This window comes from Puma concolor, chromosome A3, assembly GCF_028749965.1.
Source record: "Puma concolor isolate L17-30 chromosome A3, mPumCon1.1.hap2, whole genome shotgun sequence".
In the NCBI taxonomy this organism is placed as follows: Eukaryota; Metazoa; Chordata; class Mammalia; order Carnivora; family Felidae; genus Puma; species Puma concolor.
The window spans coordinates 78,153,191-78,175,560 of NC_141669.1; the positions used below are offsets into that span (position 1 = coordinate 78,153,191).

The 22,370-nt window shown below is 48.0% G+C and overlaps 2 protein-coding genes across 7 annotated transcripts in view; both read left to right on the forward strand.

Annotated features, from left to right (window-relative positions):
* Nucleotides 1-7,145, forward strand: part of THADA (THADA armadillo repeat containing) — a 327,427-nt gene extending 320,282 nt beyond the window's left edge. For 5 of the 6 annotated variants that reach the window (XM_086701217.1, XM_086701218.1, XM_086701219.1 and 2 more), the window contains one exon: nucleotides 6,050-7,145. In XM_086701217.1, the coding sequence (XP_086557343.1) occupies nucleotides 6,050-6,442 (393 nt within the window). In that variant the 3' untranslated portion in view covers nucleotides 6,443-7,145. The remainder of the gene's footprint in view (nucleotides 1-6,049) is intronic. The other variant, XM_086701221.1, reaches the window with a different exon arrangement.
* Nucleotides 7,146-10,446: 3,301 nt separating this feature from the next.
* On the forward strand, nucleotides 10,447-14,770 carry ZFP36L2 (ZFP36 like 2 zinc finger CCCH-type). The gene is made up of 2 exons (XM_025932021.2): nucleotides 10,447-10,812; nucleotides 11,332-14,770. Exons 1-2 carry the CDS (start codon nucleotides 10,762-10,764, stop codon nucleotides 12,772-12,774), a joined length of 1,494 nt encoding a protein of 497 aa, XP_025787806.2. The 5' UTR covers nucleotides 10,447-10,761; the 3' UTR covers nucleotides 12,775-14,770.
* The last annotated feature ends 7,600 nt before the right edge of the window (nucleotides 14,771-22,370 follow it).

Sequence of the window (22,370 nt, forward strand, 5' to 3'; positions counted from 1 at the left end):
CCACAGGAAGGTAACAGTTGGAAAGACAGTTCTTGGCAGTCCACCACGCCAGGGCAGTGTACAGACAGCAGACTGAAATGCAACCCGAGTCTTCATGGGAAAAAGGGCTGTTTACTTAGCCTGGAGCTTTAGCCTAAGGGACAGGCTCCAGGTTTCCCACACATCTAGAGACTAAGGAGGTGCTCCCAGGGAATATAAGCAGGAGGTGACACCCTTGCATGCCCCCTTGGCCTTGCTACAGCTCCATGAGACCTCCCAGAAAGGAGCTTGGAGCCCCAGTTTTTACAACAGTTGCCCAGGGGACACCTCTAGATCTCCTGGTCTGGAGGCCAGCAGGGATTACAATTACCACAGCACAGGACTGCATATATTTGCATACTTTATTTTATTTTCTTTTAACATTTTGATTTATTTTTGAGAGATAGAGACAGAGCATGAGCAGGGGAGGGACAGAGAGAGAGGGAGACACAGAATCTGAAGCAGACTCCAAGCTCTGAGCGTTCAGCACAGAGCCTGATGTGGGGCTCGAACCCACCAACCATGAGATCATGACCTGAGCCAAAGTCAGACACTTAACCAACTGAGCCACCCAGGTGCCCCAATATTTGCTGACTTTAAAAGCTGCCACCAAAGGATCTGGCTTCCAGTCAGCCTGAAAATAGGTACTGAATGATATTCCTCCCCTTGGAACAGGTCTTGGCATTTTGTCAGCAACAGGGGAATATTAAGAATAAATCAGGTGGTTTAGACAATCAGAAAGGTTGAAGAGACAACCAAGAACTAGGGCAAGGTTCAGTGAGAAGTTTCATCACACATAAGACCACTCCTTCAAGACTGAGAAAGGTCGCTGCTTTGCCTAATACACAGAAGCAAAGACAGAGCCAAGCAAAATGAAGACACAGAGAAATATGTTCCAAATGGAAGAATAAGACAAAACCTCAGAAAAAGACCTTAATGATATGGAGATAAGTCATCTACCTGATAAAGAATTCAATGTATTGGTCATAGAGGAGCCTGGGCGGCTCAGTTGGTTAAGCATCCTGTCTCACTCTTGATTTCGGCTCAGATCATGATTTCACCATTCATGAGAAAGAGCCCCATGTCGGGCTCTGCACTGAGTGTGGAGCTTGCTTGGGATTCTCTCTCTCCCTCTCTCTCTGTGCCCCTCCCTTGCTTGCATGCACACTCTCTCACTCTCTCTCTCAAAAATAAGTAAATAAACTTTAAAAAAAGAAGAAGAAAACTGGAAAAACTACAGATACGTGGCAGTTAAAAACATGTTACTAACAACTATTGGGTCATAGAAGAAATCAAAGGAGAAATTAAAACACCTAGAAACAAATGAAAACAGAAATAGGACATACCAAAATCTGTGGGATGCAGAAAAAGTGGTTCTAAGAGGGAAGTTCAAGTGATAAATGCCTGTTATCAAGAAACAAGAAAAATCTCAAATAAACAACCTAACTTTATACCTCGAGGAACCAGAAAAAGAAGAACAAACAAAACCAAAATTAGGAGGAGAAAGGAAATAATAAAGATCAGAGTGGAAAAAAATTAAGTAGAGACTAAAAAGACAATGGAAAATATCAATGAAACTAAAAGCTGGTTCTTTCAAAAGATAAAGAGATAAATCTTTAGCTAGACTCACGAAGAAAAAGAGAGGGTTCAAATAAATAAAATCAGAAATGAAAGAGAAGAAGTTACAACTGATACCACAGAAGTACAAAGGATTGTAAGAGACTACTCTGCCAACAAACTGGACAACTAAAAAAGAATGGATAAGTTCTTAAAAACTTGCAATCTTCCAAAACTGAATCATGAAGAAGTGGAAAATCTGAATAGACCAATTACTAGTAAAGAGATTGAATCAGCAATTAAAAACCTCCCAAGAAACAAAAGTCCAAGACCAGACGGCTTCACTGGTAAGTTTTACCAAACATTCAAAGATTTAATACCTAGCCTTTCAAACTCTTCTAAAAAATTGAAGAGGAGGGAATGCTTCCAAACTCATTTTACAAGGCCAGCATTACCCTGATACCAAAACCAGATAAGGACACCACGAAAAAGAAAGAAAGAATGAGTGAAGGAAAATTACAGGCCAATATCCCTGATGAACATAGATGTAAAAATCCTCAACAAAATATCAGCAAACTGAGTTCAACAATACATTGAAAGGATCATATACCATAATCAAGTGGGATTTATTCCAGGGATGCAAGTGTGGTTCAACATCCACAAATTAGTCAATGTGATACCGCAGTATTAACAAAATGAAATATAACAATTATGATCATCTCAATAGATGCAGAAAAGCATTTGACAAAATTCAATATCCATTTATGGTAGAAAATAATAATAATGATACAGAGGGCACATATCTTAACATAATGAAAGCCACATATGATAAATAGCTAATACTCAGTGGAAAAAAGCTGAACACTTTAAGATCAGAAACAAGACAAAGATACCCACTCTCATCACTTTTATGCAACATAGTCTTGGAAGTGCTAGCTACAGCAATTATGCAAAAAAAAAAAAAGAAATAAAAGGCATATGGATTGGAAAGGAAGAAGTAAAACTGTCACTATTTGCAGATGACATGACACTATATATAGAAAATCCTAAAGACTCCACCAAAAAAAAAAAAAAAAAAAAAAAAACTCTTTTAGAACAAATAAATGTGAATTTGGTAAAGTTGCAGGATACAAAATACAAAAACATGTTGCATTTCTATATGCTAATAACAAACTACCAGAAAGAAATATCAAGAAAATCCCACTTACACTTGCATAAAAAAGAATAAAATACATGGGAATAATTTATATTTCCTTGGGAATAAATTTAACCAAGGAAATAAAAGACCTATACACTGTAAGACTAAAAACTGTAAGATAGTGATGAAAGAAATTAAAGAAGACAGAAATAAATGGAAAGATATTCCATGCTCTTGGATTAGAAGAATTAATATTGTTAAAATATCCTTCTGCCCAAAGCAGTCTACAGATTCAATGGAAATTGAAATCTGTCAATTTCCTATCAAAATTCCTACCAAAATTCCAATTCCTATCAAAATTCCAATGGTATTTTTCACAGAACTTGAACATATATTTTAAAATTTATAGGGAACCACCAAAGACCCCAAATAGCAAAGCAATCTTGAGAAAGAAGAACAAAGCCAGAGATACTATGTGCTTTGATTTCAAACTATACTACAAAACTATAGTAATCAAAACAGAATGGCATTGGCACAAAAAGAGACACAGAGATCAGTGGAACAGAATGGAAAGCCCAGAAATAAACCCATGTATGTGTATTTTTTGACAAAGGAGGCAAGAATATACAATGAGGACTGGATAATCTCTTCAATAAAAGGTGTTGGGAGAACTGGACAGCTACCTGCAGTAGAATGAAACTGGACCACTTTCTTACTCCATACACAAAAATTAACTCAAAGTGGATTAGAGACTTGAATATAAGACCTGAAACTATATGGGGCGCCTGGGTGGCTCAGTCAGTTGAGCGTACGACTTCGGCTCAGGTCATGATCTCGCGGTTTGTGGGTTCGAGTCCCGCGTCGGGCTCTGTGCTGACAGCTCGGAGCCTGCAGCCTGATTCAGATTCTGTGTCTCCCTCTCTCTCTGCCCCTCCCCAACTCACACTCTGTCTCTCTGTCTCTCTCCTTCAAAAATAAATAGACATTAAAAAAAAATAAAAAATAAAAAGAGCCGAAATTATAAACTTCTAGAAGAAAACACAGGTGGTAAACTCCTTGACATCAGTTTTAGTGATATTTTTGTGACTGACTCTAAAGGCAAGAGAAACAAAAGCAAATACAAACAAGTGGGACTACATCAAACTAAAAAGCTTCTGCACAACAAAGGAAAACATCAACAAAATGTTAACAGAACTTACTGAATGGGAGAAGATATTTGCAAATGATACATCCAATAAGGAGTTAATATCCAAAAAATAATAATAAAGAACTCATACAACTCAATAATAACAACAAATCTGATTAAGGGGCACTTGGGTGGCTCAGTCAGTTAAGCATCTGACTCTTGACCTCAGCTCAGGTCTTGATCTCAGGGTCATGGGTGTGGGCCCCACACTGGCTCTATGCTGACTTTTAAAAATCTGAAAACTCTGATTAAAAAAATGGGCAGAGGATCTAGACATTTTTCCAAAAGAGACATACAGGTGGGCAACAGATACCTGAAAATGTATTCAACATCACTATCATCAGGGGATTGCAAATCAAAACTACAATGAGATACCACTTTACACCTGTCAGAATGGCTATTATCTAAAAGACAAGAAGTTATTGTTGGCGAGGATGTGGAAAAAAGAGAACTCTCATACCCTGTTTGTGGGAATGTAAATTGGTGAGCCACTAAGGAAACGTATGGAGGTTCCTCATAAAATTAAAAATAGAACTACCACGTGATTTAGCAATTCCACTGCTGAGTATCTATGCAGAGAAAATGAAAACATGGGCACCTGGCTGGCTCAAATGGTAGAGCGTGCAACTCTTGGTCTTGGAGTTGAGAGTTTGAGACCCACGATGACCCTACTCTTAAAAAATAGGGCTGCCTAGGTGGCTCAGTCGGTTGAGTGTCCGACTTCCACTTGGGTCACGGTCTCATGTTTTGTGAGTTCAAGCCCTGCATAGGGCTCTCTGCTGTCAGCCCACTTTGGATCCTCTGTCCTCTTCTCTTTCTGCCCCTCCCCGCTTGTACTCTTTCTCTCTCTCTCTCAAAAATTAATAAACATTTAAAAATAAATTAACAAAGAAAACATTGGGGCACCTGGGTGGTTCAGTTGGTTAAGCATTCAACCCTTGATTTCGCCTCAGATCATGATCTCATAATTCGTGGGATTGAGCCCCATGTCGGGCTCCACACTGACAGCATGGAACCTGCTTGCGATTCTGTCTCTCCTCTCTCTCTGCCCATCCTCCCTGCGCACGCATGCATGGTATCTCTCCCAAAATAAACAAGCATTAAAAAAAAAAAGTACAGACTCCCAATTATAAGATAAATAAGTCATGGGGATTCCTGTATAGCATGTAGAATATAATCAGTAAGATATTAACTCTGTAGGGTGACAGATGGTAACTAGACTTACTGTGGTGATCATTTCACCATGTATACAAATGTCATTATGTTGTACACCTGAGACTAGTGTAATATTCTATGTCAGTTATATCTCAATAGAAGGGAAAAAAAAGAAAGGAAGAGGCCCCTTGGAAGTTGAGTGTTTAATTATGGAGAATGTTTATTAGTCAGCACTGGAATAGCTAACGGCTCCCCACGGTTAGGTCTGAAGGTGAAACATTTGCAGAGTCAGGGTCCTTCCGGGTATTTGCTGCTTAGAGAAAACTATTAGCCCCCTCCAGGTGAGTCAACAGATAGGGAAACTGAGGACCAAGAGAAGCAGCAAAAGCATCTTGTCAACTGAAATTTGTATCCGTCCACCAGTGTCTGACTCAGCTGGCCCTCTTGACATACCCAACAGGCCAAGGGCTGAAAAAGCAGCCTGTTTATGGGAAATGTGGAGACAAGATGAGTGTCTGTAAGAAAATAACCTTGAAAGTCCCCAGCCTTATAGAAATTTGGTTCCATATTCAGAGTAGTGCCTCATATTTGGTAATCCTTTGCTGTTTCTTCTGCTGAGATTTCTCCTCCTCCCCCTCTCCAATTTCTAGAGGCACCTTTGGTTCTAGGGCCCACTCCCATGTCGAGATTCCCTTTTCAACAGCAGGCCCCCAAAATATCTTGACTTGAAACCACAAACACATCTTTATCAAAGGTCATGTTAAGTCTGGGGAAGAAAATTCCTCCCTGGTGGAGAAGTACAGCGAAATGAAAATAGAAAGTGACCTTCTCAGCTGCGAGTGGCATGTATATGTGGGTGCTGACAGGCAAGAGTGGGCCTTCCCTCAGGAGGGGGAGGGGACATACCTCCTCTGAGTCTGGCCAGACTCTGGTCTGGATTGGAGCCTGTCGACATCCCCTGTAATGTTGACTTTGGGCTTTGTCATTCAATCTAGGTGGAAGACTACCTGTTTGAAAAAGCAGAAATCAACTTTTGGGCTGAGACCCTGACCTTCGTGAAGTACCTCTACAAGCACCTCTCCCATCTCCTCTCCAAGTCCAGCTGGTGTCCCCTCCGCCCTGAAAGCCTCCGTCATCTTCACAGGACAGCATCAGAGCAGTGCCACCTCCTTTCCCAGCTCTTCAGAGAACTGCCACCAACTGCTGAGTTTTTGAAGACAGTGGAATTCACAAGACTGCGCATTCAGGAAGAAAGGACTTTGGCTTGCCTGAGGCTGCTGGCCTTTCTGGAAGGAAAGGAAAGGGAAGACACCCTTGTTCTCAGTGCTTCGGACTCTGTTGCAGAAACGAATCCGTTCACTCTTGCAAGAACAGAAACAGCTTGTTGAAGAAAGAAGACTTTTGGGGGTGGGGGGAGTGTGGATTATTCCCCCACTAAATCTGCAGGAAACGTGTTGAACATAAATTCAAATATTTTCTCCCCTTCATGAGTCTAGTCTTCTGTCCCTTCCTACAAAGGAATTTTTCTTCAGCTCATTCAGGGGAGCCTGGTTTATTGCAGCTACTGTAGGAAGTGCGGCTACCACGTTGAATATTTACTCTGTTCCCAGGTGCAGGCCACCTGCGGACCTGAATTCGCCTTTTTCTTCCCCCACAGCCTCTAACGTCCAGGCATAGTCAGCCCACATTTTCTGTGAACTGACTGTACAGAACTAGGTTTTAGCTCGTGACTTTCTCTCCTCTTTCCCACTGAATAGAAGAGCTGGATTAGTTGGCAAACAGCCCACTGGGTCAGAACTCTAAATTTTATTCCATTTTAGCTACAGCAGAAGTATGTTCCAAATGTTGGATCCTGGGAAAATTATAGATCTACTTCATAGAGGTGGTTTTGTTTTTACCATCTACATGTTCAAGTCCTGCAGCGACCTGCACATGACGTCTGATTTATTAAAAGAGCTCCTACCCACCAAAAGTGTTTCTGGCAATGCTAGGAAACTTCGATTTTGCCACCCAGTGAAAGCATAGACCCTTGGCTGTGAGAAGGAAATCCAGGGAAAGAAAAGCCAGAATAAATGACTTGTTTTATTCCTACGCTGTTTACTGTCATTTTCTTGGTGGCAATAAAAGATTCTCATTTAAGATGTCAGAAAACACAGTTATCCATTTCAGTGTTTGAATCTAGCAACCTTAAGGTTTTTCTGCCTTTTCCAAGCCCAACCCAGCCCTCTGCCTCAGACACCCAGCAGGTGTCGCTCTTGCATACATTTTTGCTTCATTGGCTTGCCATTTTTTCCTTCTCATTTCAGAATGAGTGTTATCCACAGACAGCTGTCTTGAAATTCATAGCTTGGATTGGTCAGAGCCTCATCCATATTCATTTTTCATCCTGGTTATCAGAATGATACCAGCTTTTAGGGACTGTAAATATTTTTAAATACTTCTCAGGTGAGCAATCACTTGGAACTATGTTATTGATGTTTGACGGTCTGAAGGGGCAGTTTAAAAGAGAGAAAGTTTGATATCATTTCCTACTGCAGAAAAGCTTGTATTTCAAATGTGTTTCTCTTTAAAAAAAACCACCTAACACTAAAAACATGGCCATACTGGAAGTACAGAAAAATAGCTCTGTAGGAAAAGGCAAGGAAAGGAGTAAACTTAGAATCCAAAGTTTTGTCCTAAAGAGAACAGGAAATTCCCTAGGTAGTTTTGGACTATTCGGCTCAAAATGTGTTTTTTTGTGATCCTGAATTAATTAGGATCCTGTGTAGCCCACACTTGATGGAAAGTTGCCAGTCTAACATTTCTTTTTGTTCTGAGAAGGACTGACTGGGTCAGAAGTCAGGAAATTGTTGGCATAATGCAGTGATGACCATGGTTCAATAACTATGAAACTGGCCCCAGTAAAGCCCAACTCATTGGAAACGGCCAGCGTTCCTTTTCTCTCCATTTAAAATGAAATAAAAGCAGATACATAATAATAAAAGCACCTTATACCAGCAGGTGCTCTTTACCAAAACATGTATCATAGCATATGTATATGTTATCTCTAGGATCCTTCTACCCAGCCTGCAAAGTGGGTGTTCTCATGGCTGCAGACTGGGAATTACCCCAGATTTTGATGATGGCTGGCTGTGGCCAGCCTGGGAGGACAGGAGGGACAGAAGTTTCTACTGGTTTTATATCTGAAATCTTAATACTGACCTACAATAGCAGTGAAATGGCTGTTTCACACTTGCCTGATGCATTCCCAGGGGAATCTTAGAATACTACTATCAGGGCAAACCTCAGACTCCATGTTTGGGGTCATTTCAACAAAGAACAAAACAGAACAGTTGGGGTTCTTGAGTGCTCTGGGCTGCGTCAGCCACAGCTGCCTGGGGGCCAGTGCAGGCTGGGTGGTGCAATCACCCAGATTGAAGCAATCCCCTCTTCCGGGGTCATTGCTCTTGGCTCCAAGCTAGACGGTCCAAGATTTGGTGCCCCTCAGGTCTGCATGCATGATCCTGTGGACCTCTACCCATCTGGCCACAGTCCAGAGACCCGGCTGTCTCCATTTTTATGCTTTGTCAATTTATTTTAATAAATGATATGGATTTATACCTGTACATCTTTTACACACCTTAACAGATAACGCATTTGCACCTTGACAAGGGTGAGAGATGAGTAAAGCAGGAATTATCTTAGTTTTACAAGGAAACCCAAGTACCAGAGATTATGTGATTTGCTAGAGACCACATGACTTGGAAAGGGCAGCGCCTGAACGCCCGCCCTGGGTTTCTGGTCCTAAAGTGCTTGCAGCCCACTGCAGACTCTAGCTCTCTGAGTGGGTGCTTAGGGAGTGACAGCAGGGGGAACTGCATGCAAACTGAACTCTGAGGCGTCAGTTCCATGAGTGGCAGGCCTGATGGCTTATTCCCCCACTTCCAGGTTAACGAATGGAAATGACCAAGAGGAAACAAGAAATAACCTCAATTTGGGAAAGGGGGCGTGGGTTGCTTCCTTCCCTAGAGGGAACTGGGCCTTCCAACTTAGGCCCAAATGCAGCCTAAGCTACCAGGTGTGCGAGATCATGGGCCCGCTCCAGGTTTTGGCAGCATATGTTTAGACGAGTGATAAGTGTCCTGGCCCAGACCCCACATCTGCCCGACCGGGCTGTCAGCGGCTTTTGCCTAACTGGGCGCTAGGGGGGGCTGTCTGCCCCGTACCCTTGAGGGGGCCCCTTGGCAAAGGCATTACCCAGAGCAGGGTTTTGGGGTGTGGGACTGGTGAGAGGGGGGAAAAAAGAGGGCAAGCCCACCTTGAGCGTCCTCGACGCCCTGTACTGCCTGGGCAGTTGACCGGCCTCAGCCCGAGCCTGCGGCTCACGACGAGCTAAGGCAGGGCGCGGCGCCCCCAACGGCCAGGGAGGAAAGGGACGTGGAGGGCACGCCCGGCCACGGCCGCGGCGGCCGGGGAGCCTCAGCCGGCAGCTGCACCCCATCCCCTGGGAGGGCTGGGGAAGGCCGAGCTGACCGGCGGACGGACGGGGTGGCGGGAAGTCGCCTCCAGGCCTGCGCAGCTCTCCTGGCCTTTCCTCCCGTCCTCCCAGCCGGCTCCCCCGCCCGGGACGCCCCGCGCCACTCCGCGCCTTTGGCCCTAGCTCAAGGTCTTGTGATGTGATTAGCAAAGCCAGCGCCTTGTCCTCAGACACTCAGCCCTGCCCTGCAGGCCCCGGCGCTCAAGCCCTGTTTACTGCAGCCTGGGCGGGGACGGGGGCGGAGAAACGGGCCCAGGCTCCTCCGGGCGAGACTGCCGCGGCAGCCGCCCGCGTGGCCGCTCCCGCCCCCACCCCCACCGCGCCTCCACGTGCAATCGGGATGGGGCCACCACCCACCGGACGCAGGCCCAGAGCCCCCGCCTCCCGGCCCAAGCACCCTTTGCAAGCCAGCCGGGCCGCGCGGACGGTTGCAATATTCTTGCATTTTGCAATTCCCGCGCCCAGTATAAAACCGAGAGTGGGAGATAAAAGCTTCGCAATTTCGCCTAGCAGGATCCGGCGCGAGAAGACACGTCCAGGGCTGCAGAACTCTGGTCACTTTAAACGTGCAGTGGATTTCCAACAGGGCAGCCCCAGAGAAGAGGAGCCTTATCTTCCCGCCGCCACCCAGCAGCACCCAACAGGGCCGAGCTCTCCACGCCGCCCCGGGCGCCCCGGCAGCCTGCCCCGCCCCACGGCCTCCCGCCCCCTCCCCCGAAGAAAAAAAATTGGCGGCGGCCAATGGGAGGCCACGAAGGCGCTTGACGTCCGCGAGCCGGCGGGCGGCGTTGCTTGGAGACCCCGGCGGGGTCAGCGTTCAGTCCCCTCCTCCGGCACGCCCGCCTAGCCGCTGCCGCGCTCCCGGGCTCTATATAGGGCGCGCGCTCGCGGGCCGCGGAGTTCCAGCAGTCCGCGAGCTGTCGTCGGCTCCGCGCGGGGGGGGCGGGCCGGGCACCCCGGGGCGCGGAGGAGCGCTGTTTGCTTCTCCTTTCCCCCCACTCCGCACTCCCGGGCACCCTCAAGCCAGTCCACGCTGCTCCCCTCTTCCTCTTGTCTCGTACCCCGGCAAACTTTCGGTTCCTCCCCCGCCCCTCACCCGTTATTCGTCGTGGCTCGAGCCCGGCCGCGCCGCCCCGAGGGCTCCTCCGGACCTCCCTGCCTGCAGCGCCGACCATTACAGGATCCAGAAACATGTCGACCACACTTCTGTCCGCCTTCTACGATATCGACTTCTTGTGCAAGGTACGCGAGGGAGCAAGGAGGGAGTAAAGCGGGCAGGCAGGAAGCCCCTCGAGTTTTCAGACTTTGCCTCTGCCCTCGGCTTTTGGGGCACCCATCCCCACCTTGACTTCGGGGTCGGGAAAAATCCTGGAGTTTGCTGTAGTGTGTGCTCGTGCCTTGTGGGCGGGGAGAAGGAGCTGGGAGGAAGGGCAGGGGGGAGCCGCTGTCGCTGTTTAGTTCCTCCGGCGCCGACCGCGGCCACGCTGCCCGGGGCTTCCCGGACGGGGTTTGCGCCGCCCAGACTGGCGGCCCACGGGCTGAGGATCACATGTCGAAACCGAGCGCGGCCTGGGGTGGGAGTCGGCTCCTCCCAACGCGAACATGATTCTTTTGCGCGTGTAGGGGCGGAGGGTGGGGGCCGAATCGAAATCTGCAAAAAGGAAGAAGAATCAGAAGGCTTGGAAGTTCCTCTGCAACTCGCCCCAACTCTTCCCTCCCTTTCCATATTTCATCCCGTCCTCGCCCCCCTCCTTTTGGCAGACGGAGAAATCCCTGGCCAACCTCAATCTGAACATGCTGGACAAGAAGGCGGTGGGGACGCCCGTGGCCGCCGCCCCTAGCTCGGGCTTCACACCGGGCTTTCTCCGACGGCACTCGGCCAGTAACCTGCACGCACTCGCCCACACCGCGCCTAGCCCCGGCAGCTGTTCGCCCAAGTTCCCGGGCGCGCCTAACGGCAGCAGCTGCGGCAGCGGGGCGGCGGGCGGCCCGGCCTCCTACGGCACTCTCAAGGAGCAGTCAGGGGGCGGCGGCACGGCCCTGCTGAACAAGGAGAACAAATTCCGGGACCGCTCATTCAGCGAGAACGGAGAGCGGAGCCAGCACCTCTTGCACCTGCAGCAGCAGCAGCAGCAGCAGCAGAAGGGGGGCGGCGGCTCCCAGATCAACTCCACGCGCTACAAAACTGAGCTGTGCCGGCCCTTCGAGGAGAGCGGCACGTGCAAGTACGGCGAGAAGTGCCAGTTCGCTCACGGCTTCCACGAGCTGCGCAGCCTGACCCGGCACCCGAAGTACAAGACGGAGCTGTGCCGTACCTTCCACACCATCGGCTTCTGCCCCTACGGCCCGCGCTGCCACTTCATCCACAACGCCGACGAGCGGCGGCCCGCGCCGTCGGGGGGCGCCTCCGGGGACCTGCGCGCCTTCAGCGCGCGTGACGCGCTGCACCTGGGCTTCCCCCGGGAGCCGCGGCCCAAGCTGCATCACAGCCTCAGTTTCTCGGGCTTCCCGTCTGGCCACCACCAGCCCCCCGGGGGCCTCGAGTCGCCACTGCTGCTCGACAGCCCCACGTCGCGCACGCCGCCGCCACCGCCCTCTTGTTCCTCGGCCTCCTCCTGCTCCTCGTCCGCTTCGTCCTGCTCCTCGGCCTCAGCGGCCTCCACGCCATCAGGCGCCCCGACGTGCTGTGCCTCGGCGGCAGCTGCGGCCGCGGCAGCGCTTCTGTACGGCACCGGGGGCGCCGAGGACCTGCTGGCGCCGGGCGCCCAGTGCGCGGCCTGCTCGTCGGCCTCGTGCGCCAACAACGCCTTTGCATTCGGCCCAGAGCTGAGCAGCCTCATCGCGCCCCTCGCCATCCAGACGCACAAGTTTGCCGCGGTAGCCGCGGCGTACTATCGCAGCCAGCAGCAGCAGCAACAGCAGGGCCTGGTGCCCCCCGCGCAGCCTCCGGCGCCGCCCAGCGCGCCCCTCCCTGCCAGTTCTGCCGCGCCGCCCTCACCGCCCTTCAGCTTCCAGCTGCCGCGCCGCCTGTCCGAGTCTCCCGTGTTCGACGCGCCCCCTAGCCCCCCGGACTCGCTGTCTGACCGCGACAGCTACTTGAGCGGCTCCCTGAGCTCCGGCAGCCTCAGCGGCTCCGAATCCCCCAGCCTCGACCCCGGCCGCCGCCTGCCTATCTTCAGCCGCCTGTCCATCTCCGACGACTGAGGCAAGAGGGCGCCAGCGAGGAGGAGGAAGGGAAGGCTGTTCTGGGGATGTTGGAGGGCGCCCCTGCCGTCTCGACCCCCGTTAAGGGCGGGGTGGGGGAGGCACGGGAGTGGGGTTGGTGATAGGCCCTGAGCAGACTGCGGGCCGCACCGAGCACTTGGACTCGAACTTGTGTGCCGGGAGGGGCCTCCACCCCTCCCCTTTCGGTTTCCTCTTTTTTTTTTTTTTTTTTTTTTTTTTTTTAATTTTTATTATTACGAAGTTTCGTTCTTGTTGAGCAAAAAAGCCAACGAACTTTTGTATTGATGAACAAAATATTCACAACAGGGCAGTTGTGATGCGAACAGAACAAAGAACCAAACACTTAAACTTTTAGGTCTCCTATGAGTTTGGGACTTTAGGAAAAAAAAAAAATCAACCCAGCACCAGCAGCTACCAACCACCATTCCATATCTTCACTTGAAAGCATTAGTTACAGTCCAGATGTGGGAACTCTTATCTTGAGAGAAGTTCCTAATTGTCGTTTGTCTCAGACCAGTGTAAACAAACCAGCCAGCCACCACCTTGCTAAACTTATAAGCTTCTGGAATCCAGTATTCTACCAAGAATATGCCTTGATTGTAGTCTTCAGTGTGACAGGTTTTTGTTTGACACAACGTTCTATACGTCTGGAAAAAAAAAAAAACCCTTGCATTCCAAAGTTTCATACCGGTTACTGGTTTTGTTGCCACCACTTAGTGGATGTTTAATTTTAGAACCATTTTGTCTGCTCTTTCTGGAAGCCTTGGGCAGAGCTTAGTTTGTAATCGTTGGGGGAATAACTGCTGAATTTTTAGCTGTTTTGAGTTGATTCGCACCACTGCACCACAACTCAATATGAAAAAACTATTTAACTTATTTATTATCTTGTGAAAAGTATACATTGAAAATTTTGTTCATACTGTATTTATCAAGTATGATGAAAAGCAATAGATATATATTCTTTTATTATGTTAAATTATGATTGCCATTATTAATCGGCAAAATGTGGAGTGTATGTTCTTTTCACAGTAATATATGCCTTTTGTAACTTCACTTGGTTATTTTATTGTAAATGAGTAAAAAAAAATCTTAATTTAAGAGATTGTATGTAATATTTATTTCATTAATTTCTTTCCTTGTTTACGTAAATTTTGAAAGATTGCATGATTTCTTCACAGAAATCTATCCTGATGCTGTGGAAGTAGTTTGAGGAATATCTTATGAGTTTTCTTAGAATGTATAATGGTTGTAGCCCATCCAACTTTAAAGAAAAAAAAAAGGTGACCACATACTTTGCAATCAGGTTTAAATGTGGCATGCTTTTCTCATTCCAACTTTTGACATGAGCAAAAAAAAAAACAAAAAAAACCCACGTTTGTTTGTTCGTTCCACCAATTCTACTGTGACATACTCTGCGTATAAAGACATGTAGCAATAATGGGGTGGGGGTAGTCTCACAGTGCCTTTGGAAGGGCCAGAACTTGCCTTAAATCTTCCTCAACCAAATAAGTATTTTTCTATTAGTGCTTGAGAGAATTTGAATGTAGGATGGGTTCAACTGCACAAAAGGAAAAGATATTTACCACTTTTTTTTATATAGATATAAAGTGAAGAGGCCACCTCTTAGTGCTAAAATGGTATGTAGTACATGAATATGCCTTGTTTCATTACAGAAGATTCCAAAACTTGTGCTATTTTTTTTTTGTGTGTGCGTAGAAAGGCAGGAATGCTTTCCTGGACAGCGGATGAATGAGCAGTAGCTTTAGTTTGTTTGTACGTAGGTACAGTTGGAGCACTATGTATGTATGGACTCTGGACTACTTTGACAGAAGTAGGTTTTTGAATGTAACAAGATAAGTCAACTTGAGTTGTAATATATTTTGGGGAAATCAGTTCACTACAGATTGTGGCTGTAAACATTGTACTGTAAATGTTTTGTAGTTTTCCCCCAATAAAATTTTTGGGAAAAAAGGTACTCATGTGTAAGCCAGCTTTTTTTTTTTTTTTTTTTTTTTTTTTTTTTAAACCAGAACATGGAGCCTCTTACCTTAATTACCACCACTTTTCCGGGCATTGCCCAGGCTTTGCAGGGGTTGGGAGCTAAGGTTTCCACGGGAGCTGGCAAGGTGAGAATTCAGAAAAGCCTGCCCCTATGTATGTTATAGCAAGCTCTTTTAGCTGAAAGAAATTATTTGGACTGTCAAGGGCATTAGTTAGCTGTTCCCCTTGGTAATAAGATGCATCCCAGTGTTGGCTGACTGGCTGGTGGCAGGCCCTGGCTGAAGGCCTGAGGGGGTGTGGCCCGCCTGTGAGTCACCAAGCGGATCACGTGTCTGCTGTGGCAGCTGAAGGTCCGATTTTTTTTGCTGGGACACCCAGGGACCAGAACAGCTAGGGTGGGGAAGGGAGGAGGGTATCTAGAACGCTGAGCTGGAGAAGAGGAGGGGGTTGGGTTACAAACTTTCTTGGGCTGGAGAACCAGGGTTTTGCCTCTACTTTGGGAAGGCTGGCTGTGTCCTTGTCCGGAGAGGAAGGAAAGGGGAGGAAGATTAAACAGGTCAAACTTATATCTGGGTAATGTTTGTTTATGCAGACAGCTTCCTCTGGGAGTGAGCACACACGTTATTTATGCAAAAGGATTTGTGTCTGCTTTAGGCGACTCTAAGTGGCCAGAAAGCAAATTCAACCCAGGCCTCTAAAAAGAAAAAAGAAAGGGCACCAATTTGTCTGCTGATTCGCACACAATTGAACAAAACCTTGGTAACTTTTTTCCCCCTACAATCCCTTTCGAAACTTCAAAATCAGGTTCATAAATCAACTCACATTTTTCCCTTCTCCCTCCTCCCACCCCTCCCACCCCCCAGTTCAGACACTTCTTCCAAAGTAGGTAAAAGATTTAGCGATAGTTTGTTTTCTTATCTGCAACAGCTGGGCCCTATCAACCACTGCTTGCACCCCTGTGCGGGGGCTCCCGTGTCTCCCAGCTGAGCGGGCGGGTGGGGGAGGGGCGGTCTGGAGCCCGCCAGGCCTCGGGCAGCTGTTTCACGTTAACTGGAGCGTTTTGGTGCTTGGCTGCCAAAGGGGATGGGGAACAGTTTCAAAGTTCTCCCAGATGCCCGGCCCCTGGCTAAGGGCCTCAGCCGTGGGGGGAGGGGAAGCCCGGGGCCGAGAAGGGCTCAGGCGGCAAGACCCTGCGGGCTCCCTGGCCTCTTCCCCATAAAGAATGTGCACTGGGAAGGAAAAGTCTAAAATGCGGTGCTATTTAGGCCAAGCTGCTTTCAAAGGCCTTGTTGCCACTTCATTCCACTTATTTTTCTAAACAAGCACTTTTGATGGGCTGGAATGTCAGACTTGTTGGGATAAGCCACATTCATTTTTAAAAATTGGTTTGTTTGGGAGCCCGACTGCTAGGATCTGATGTTTTGTATTTGAGACTCAGTGGAGCATGGAAAGCTGGGGGGAATCATTCAGAAATTTCCTCTTGCCACAGATCAATGGAGGGTATATAGGTCATTGTCTTTCTGCAGCGGCTGGAATTAACAGCAAACAAAACTCTCTGCTATTGCTCGATCGCTCTTAGGAAAGTTTTCTTGTAAATTAAGGGGACTAGAAGTAAAAATTGCAAGTAAGGACAAGCCAGGATTCCTGTCACGGGCTGGAGAGCGGAACTGAAGTTGACTGGCTCCAAGACTGTGTTACACTCCAGATAAAATTCTTTTGCAGCCAGTTGTGAAAGTGAGCCCAGGATGCGAGGGTGTTTAGAATGTCTTCATAGTGGCATTGCCCTGGGCTGTTTGAACATAAGGTATTTGGGGGGACACCTAGGCGACTGGGTGGCTCAGTCAGTTAAGCATCTGACTTCGGCTCAGGTCATGATCTCGCGGCCTGTGAGTTCGAGCCCCGCGTCGGGCTCTGTGCTGACAGCTCGGAGCCTGGAGCCTGCTTCGGATTCTGTGTCTCCCTGGCTCTCTGCCCCTCCCCCGCTTGCTCTCTCTCTCTCTCTCTCTCTCTCTCTCAAAAATAAATAAACTTAAAAAAAATAAGGTACTTTTTAAAGCAGCTCAATTAGTACATGCCACCTTCTAGATTATTTTAGAGAAGGGATGCATGCATGGACATATTTGCCACTCCTCACTCTGTCTGAATCGACTGCTGAGTATGTTAAAGGGGGAAAAAAAAGCCACAACACAAATGATGGAGGAGGCCAAAGCCCCCGCCACCCAGTGATGGGAATAGATGGGGATTTCAAGCCCTGCAGAGGTTCAGGAGTCCAGATAAAAGGCCCAGGCCTGGGAGGGACCAGAGAAGGAAGGACAGACAGGCACAGCTCCTGGCCACAGGTCTGGCCCAGCAGAGGAAACTGGGTCTTAAAATCTGCCTGCAGGTCTGAGAAAACCTTCCAGGCTGGATGTGTGCAAGGAAGAAACCCTAGAGAGCATTTGAACTGGGAGGGAACCATCCCTAGATACTGCCCCCCACTTTAGCTCATGGTGACAAGAGCAAAGGAGAGATGACTCTGGCCAAGTCCTCTTGAAAGCACAAGTTGGGTCTCTGCACCTTCCTTGGCCTGAGTTAGGGGAGCCCATGGGACCCCTAGAGGTCGAGCCACAGCCAGCCTCCCTTTCCATCGGAAGACCGTAGCTACTCTCCAGTTGTCGTTACCTGATCTAATTGTGTTTATTTTTTTGTTGTCCACATTCTGAGGAATGTGCAGACCCGTAGCCATCCAGGGCAGTTCCAGTTTCGTGCTGCTGGCAAGGCCAAGGAGGAAGGGAGGAAAAAGAGGCAGGGCCAGGGCCCAGAGGCCTGCCCAGGAGGAACCCTGCAGGCAGGAGGTGGGTGAGGGGCTGGGCAGCAGGAAGCCACTGCCCCTCCAGGGCCCACGCCTGCTTCAGTGGGTTCTCCAACCTCTCCTGACAGTTTTTGCTAAACCTGGAAAGCATATGAGTGTGTCTGTGTCTAAGGGTGTGTCTGTGTGTGTGGAGAGAGGTTTGTCAGGGCGTGTGTCTGTGTCCTTGTGTGTCTAGCTGGGAGTGCACCTGTTCGAGGGTATCATTCTGTATGCAGGTGTTCAAAGTTCTGTGTCTGTATGCTATAGGGGAGCACTGGTATGTGAGGCTGTCGATATGTGTGTGGGGTATGTATGTCTGTAGAGCTTGAGAGTCCGTGGGTGTGAGTGTGGGTATGGGCTTGGGCGTGTCTGTGATTGTATGTGTGCGTAGGTATGTTCAGGGTATGTGTGCGTAGGTATGTTCAGGGGTCTGCATGCATGTGAGTGGGGGTCTGGATTTGGGTGCATCTGCTGCTGCTGCTGCTGTGTGTGTGTGTGTGTGTGTGTGTGTGTGTGTGTGCGCGCGCGCGTGGGTGGGTATGGGTGTGTTCAGAGGTCTGTGTGTGAGTCGGGGGTCAGGGTTTGTGGCTATATCTGTTGCTGTGTGTGTGTGTGTGTGTGTGTGTGTGCACGCGCGTGGTGGATCTATGTGTGGGTGTATCTGTAACTGTTGCTGTGTGGGTAGGTGTGTGGGTCTGTGGGGTGTGAGGAAGGACCTGTGGGTGTTGCTGTATGTTTGGGTCTAGATGTGTCTGCATGGGGGTGAGAGTGTTAACAACACCTACAGAGGAAAAGCAGCCCTTTTTAGCAGGCCTCTTTCAAGTTAAAAACTGCTTTCAAAACCCGGAAATGGTGGCCAGGCTGTCATCTGCTTCCTGCAGGGGGGTGGGCAGAACAGGGCTGAGAGTGGGAGGGTGGCAGACAGGCCTCCAGACCTGCAGGGACCCCAGACCCACCTTACTGCTGGGCACACCTGTCAAGGACAGGCTGCTTGAGCCTGACTGCAGGGACATATTTAGAAACAATTCTCTGGTTGGAGGGGGAGGGGACCCCTTTATTTTCATCTGTACAGAAATAGCTCTCATCAGATAGGAGTTCTTATACCCTCTGGGGTGAGAAGCAGTTCTGAAATAGAAGGAAAGATATTAAGGATTTTAGACAGACAAGAAAACTCCTGAGCTCGCTGAAACCGAGTTTAAAATATTTCTCTAAAAATAAGCTTTGTTTTCCTTGTGGATTCCTCTGGCAATCGGGCCCTTGTGTCAGGGTGCTTAGCTGGCCTGCAAAGCCAGGCGGAATTTTTAAAAAAGCAAGTGTTTCCCAGCCGTGGCCTTGGAAAGTTCTCTGTTTTCCATTTATTAAACTCCTAGTTTCCAGCTAATTAAAATTATTTTCAAATAAAACTCCTTAGCCTAGCAATATTTGACAAAACACAGAATTCCCAGTGACCCCTCTGCAGGAGGCTGAGCTGGGCCGGGGGGTGGCCTGTGACCCCTCCTCTGGGCCCTGTGCCAGTTTTATAGGAAGAAGGGGGGCCCTTTGAAATGCAGGTCCAGGGCCTGTGTCACCGAATCCCAGCACCCTCCTGGTGACAGGTGAGAGGCTGCTTGCAAGGCAGTCTCTGAGCCCCACACCACTTGAGAAGGGACTGTGGGGTCACTGGGAACCTGCTGTTTGTCAACCCACACCACTGAGCATAGGAGGGGCACACTTTGGGGAGAACTCCACCGAGGTAAGCGACAGGTGATCCTGTGCTACCTGGTTGCCCCTTCCTGGCCTGGCTGCTAACGAAGAAGCTTCAGGTCCAGTCAGGCCAGTGTGCCAGGACTCCAGGACTGCAGGACGTCCAGGCTCCCAATGGCTCCCATGGCTTCACCATGTGGTGAAGCAGAAATCAGAAACAATGCAGGGTAGGAGGCTTGTGTCATCAAGGGCCAGACCTGGTGTGATTCAGGCAGACTTGCTGCCCTGAGATCCAGTCCAGACATCCAAGGGATGGGGTGCTGGGGCTGTTGGCTGGGACCCTTCAACAATCCCACAGACCGTTCTTGGTTATCTAGTAAATGTCTGCACTGGGTAAACAGGTGAGCTGACAGCTGTCATCCCCTGCCTTCATGGAGTGCACTGTCATCAGTTGTCATCAGGGTTCATTCATGATGTGGCATGAACCAGCCTTCATTCCTTGGTGTAGCAGGATAATATTCCATTATATGGACACCACATTTTGTTTATTCACTCATCAGTTGATAGACATTGGAGTTGTTTCTGCTTTTTGGCTCTTGTTGAACAATATGGCTATAATCATCCGTGTACAAGTTTTTGTGTGTTCATGTTTTCTTTTTTTTTTTTAATTTTTTTTTAATGTTTTTATTTTTACTTTTGAGACAGAGAGAGACAAAGCATGAGCAGGGGAGGAGCACAGAGAGGGGGAGACACAGAATCTGAAGCGGGCCCCAGGCTCTGAGCTGTCAGCACAGAGCCCGACGCGGGGCTTGAACTCAGGGAGTGCGAGATCATGACCTGAGCTGAAGTCGGACGCTCAACCGACTGAGCCACCCAGACACCCCTGTGTGTACATGTGTTCAATTCTTTGGGCTATATACCTTGACGTAGAATTGCTGGGTCATATGGTAACTCTGTGTTTAACTTTTTGAGGAAGTGTCTTACTATTTTCCAAAGTGATACTTCAGTTTTCATAACTATTACAATAATATTAGTTTCCCCCTCTCGACCTCGTGCATGCTCCATGATGGCCACATAAGAAACTTCTACACTTGTTCACAATAGCCAAAAAGTGGAAACAACCCAAATGTCCATCAACAGATGAATAAATAAACAAAATGTGGTATGTCCTTTCAATGGGCTAGTATTTAGTCATAGAAAGGAATGAAGCACTGATACATGGAGGAACTGTAAAAACACTTAAGTGAAAGAAGCTGGACACAAAAGACCACATATTGTATGATTCCACTTCTATGAAATGTCTAGCATGGGCATACCCATAAGACAAAAAGTAGATTGGTAGTGGCCAGGAGCTAGCGGATCAATGGGGACTGACTGCTGGTAGACGGGGTGTCTTTTGGGGTTGATGAAAATATCCTGGAATTAGATCATGGGGATTGTTGCACAACCTGTGAACATACTAAAATTTGTAGATTCATATACTTTAACCTGATGAGCTTTATTGTATGCGAGTTATATCTTTTAGAAAATATATACTCACAGGCTGAAATCCAGGCTGCAAAAGGGAAGGAGAGGATACTGAGGGAGCCTCTGTCAGGGAAACTGACCTCACTTGGGATCCAGAAAGCCCCTACAAAAGTAAGAAAGGCAAAGTGTAAGTAACGGTAAGGCAAAGGGCCAATGAAAGAGTTTCCAAGTAAAAGGAGGAGCTGTGCAAAGGCCCTGTGGTTAGAGGATGCATGGTTCCAGAGAGGGAAGGAAAGAAGGATATGGTGCCAAAGGGTGGAGAACAGAGCAAGGCGGCACAGGATGGGGCTGGGGCAGTGAGCTCAGGCCTCAAAAGATCTCTCACCTGCCTTCTTCCCACCAATTCCTCCATTAGAACATCAGATTTTGGGTCAATGATTTCTCTCCACTGTTGTTTTTTCACATTATCCTCATGCTCCATCACAGTGTCATTCACCTCACTTCAGCTCATCACGTGGGCATTTTATCATCCCACATCATCTCAAGAAGAGTGAGTACAGTACAGTAAGAAATTCTGAGAGAAACCACATTCACATAACTTTTATGTGTATATGGCTGTAGTTCTGTTTTATTATTCGTTATTGTTGTACATCTCTTACTGTGCCTAATTCATAGGTGAAACTTTCTCATAGGCATGTCTGCATAGGAAAAAACATAGCATATGTAGGGTACTACTTACGGTTTCAGGCATCCACTGTGGGTCTTGGAACGTATCCCCGTCCATAAGAGGGGACCACTCTATTATCGTTCTGCTTCATCACCTTTGGCTTTCCCTCCTCCTCCAGCTCATGCCCACAGGTCTCCTGGTGGAAATGCCTTAAAGATTCTAATAGCTACTATTTATAGAGCTTCTCTTTTTTTTTTCTAATTGTTTTTAATGTTTATTTATTTTTGAAAGAGACAGAGCGTGAGCAGGGGAGGGGCGGAGAGAGAGACACACACACACAGAATCTGAAGCAGGATCCAGGCTCTGAGCTGTCAGCACAGAGCTGGATGCAGGACTCGAACCCACAAACTGTGAGATCATGACCTGAGCCGAAGTCTGACACTTAACCAACTGAGCCACCTAGGTGCCCCTTGGAGCTTCTCTTATGAACTAAAGTTTTACATATGTTAAGGATAGTCTTTTATATCTCCCAAGACTGAGGTACTTTTACTATCCCCATTTCAAAGATGAGGAAACTGAGCTCAGTGTAGTTGTCATATGCCTGAAACCAGAAAGGCTGGAGCAAAATTCAAAGGAATCTAAACTGTTGCTCCTTCAAATCTCCTGGGGCTACTTCTCTCACTCCTCTCTACCTGCCTTTTCTCACACTGTCTATAAACCCATATTTCCAAGAAGCCTTCCAGGGGTCCATTCCAGGGCAGTCTATTTCCTGCTTCATCTGTGCTTTTAAAATCCTACTAGTTTGGGGCACCTAGGTGGCTCAGTCAGTTAAGCATCCAACTTCGGCTCAAGTCATGATCTCACAGTTCGTGAGTTCGAGCCCCGCATCGGTCTCTGTGCTGACAGCTCAGAGCCTGGATCCTGCTT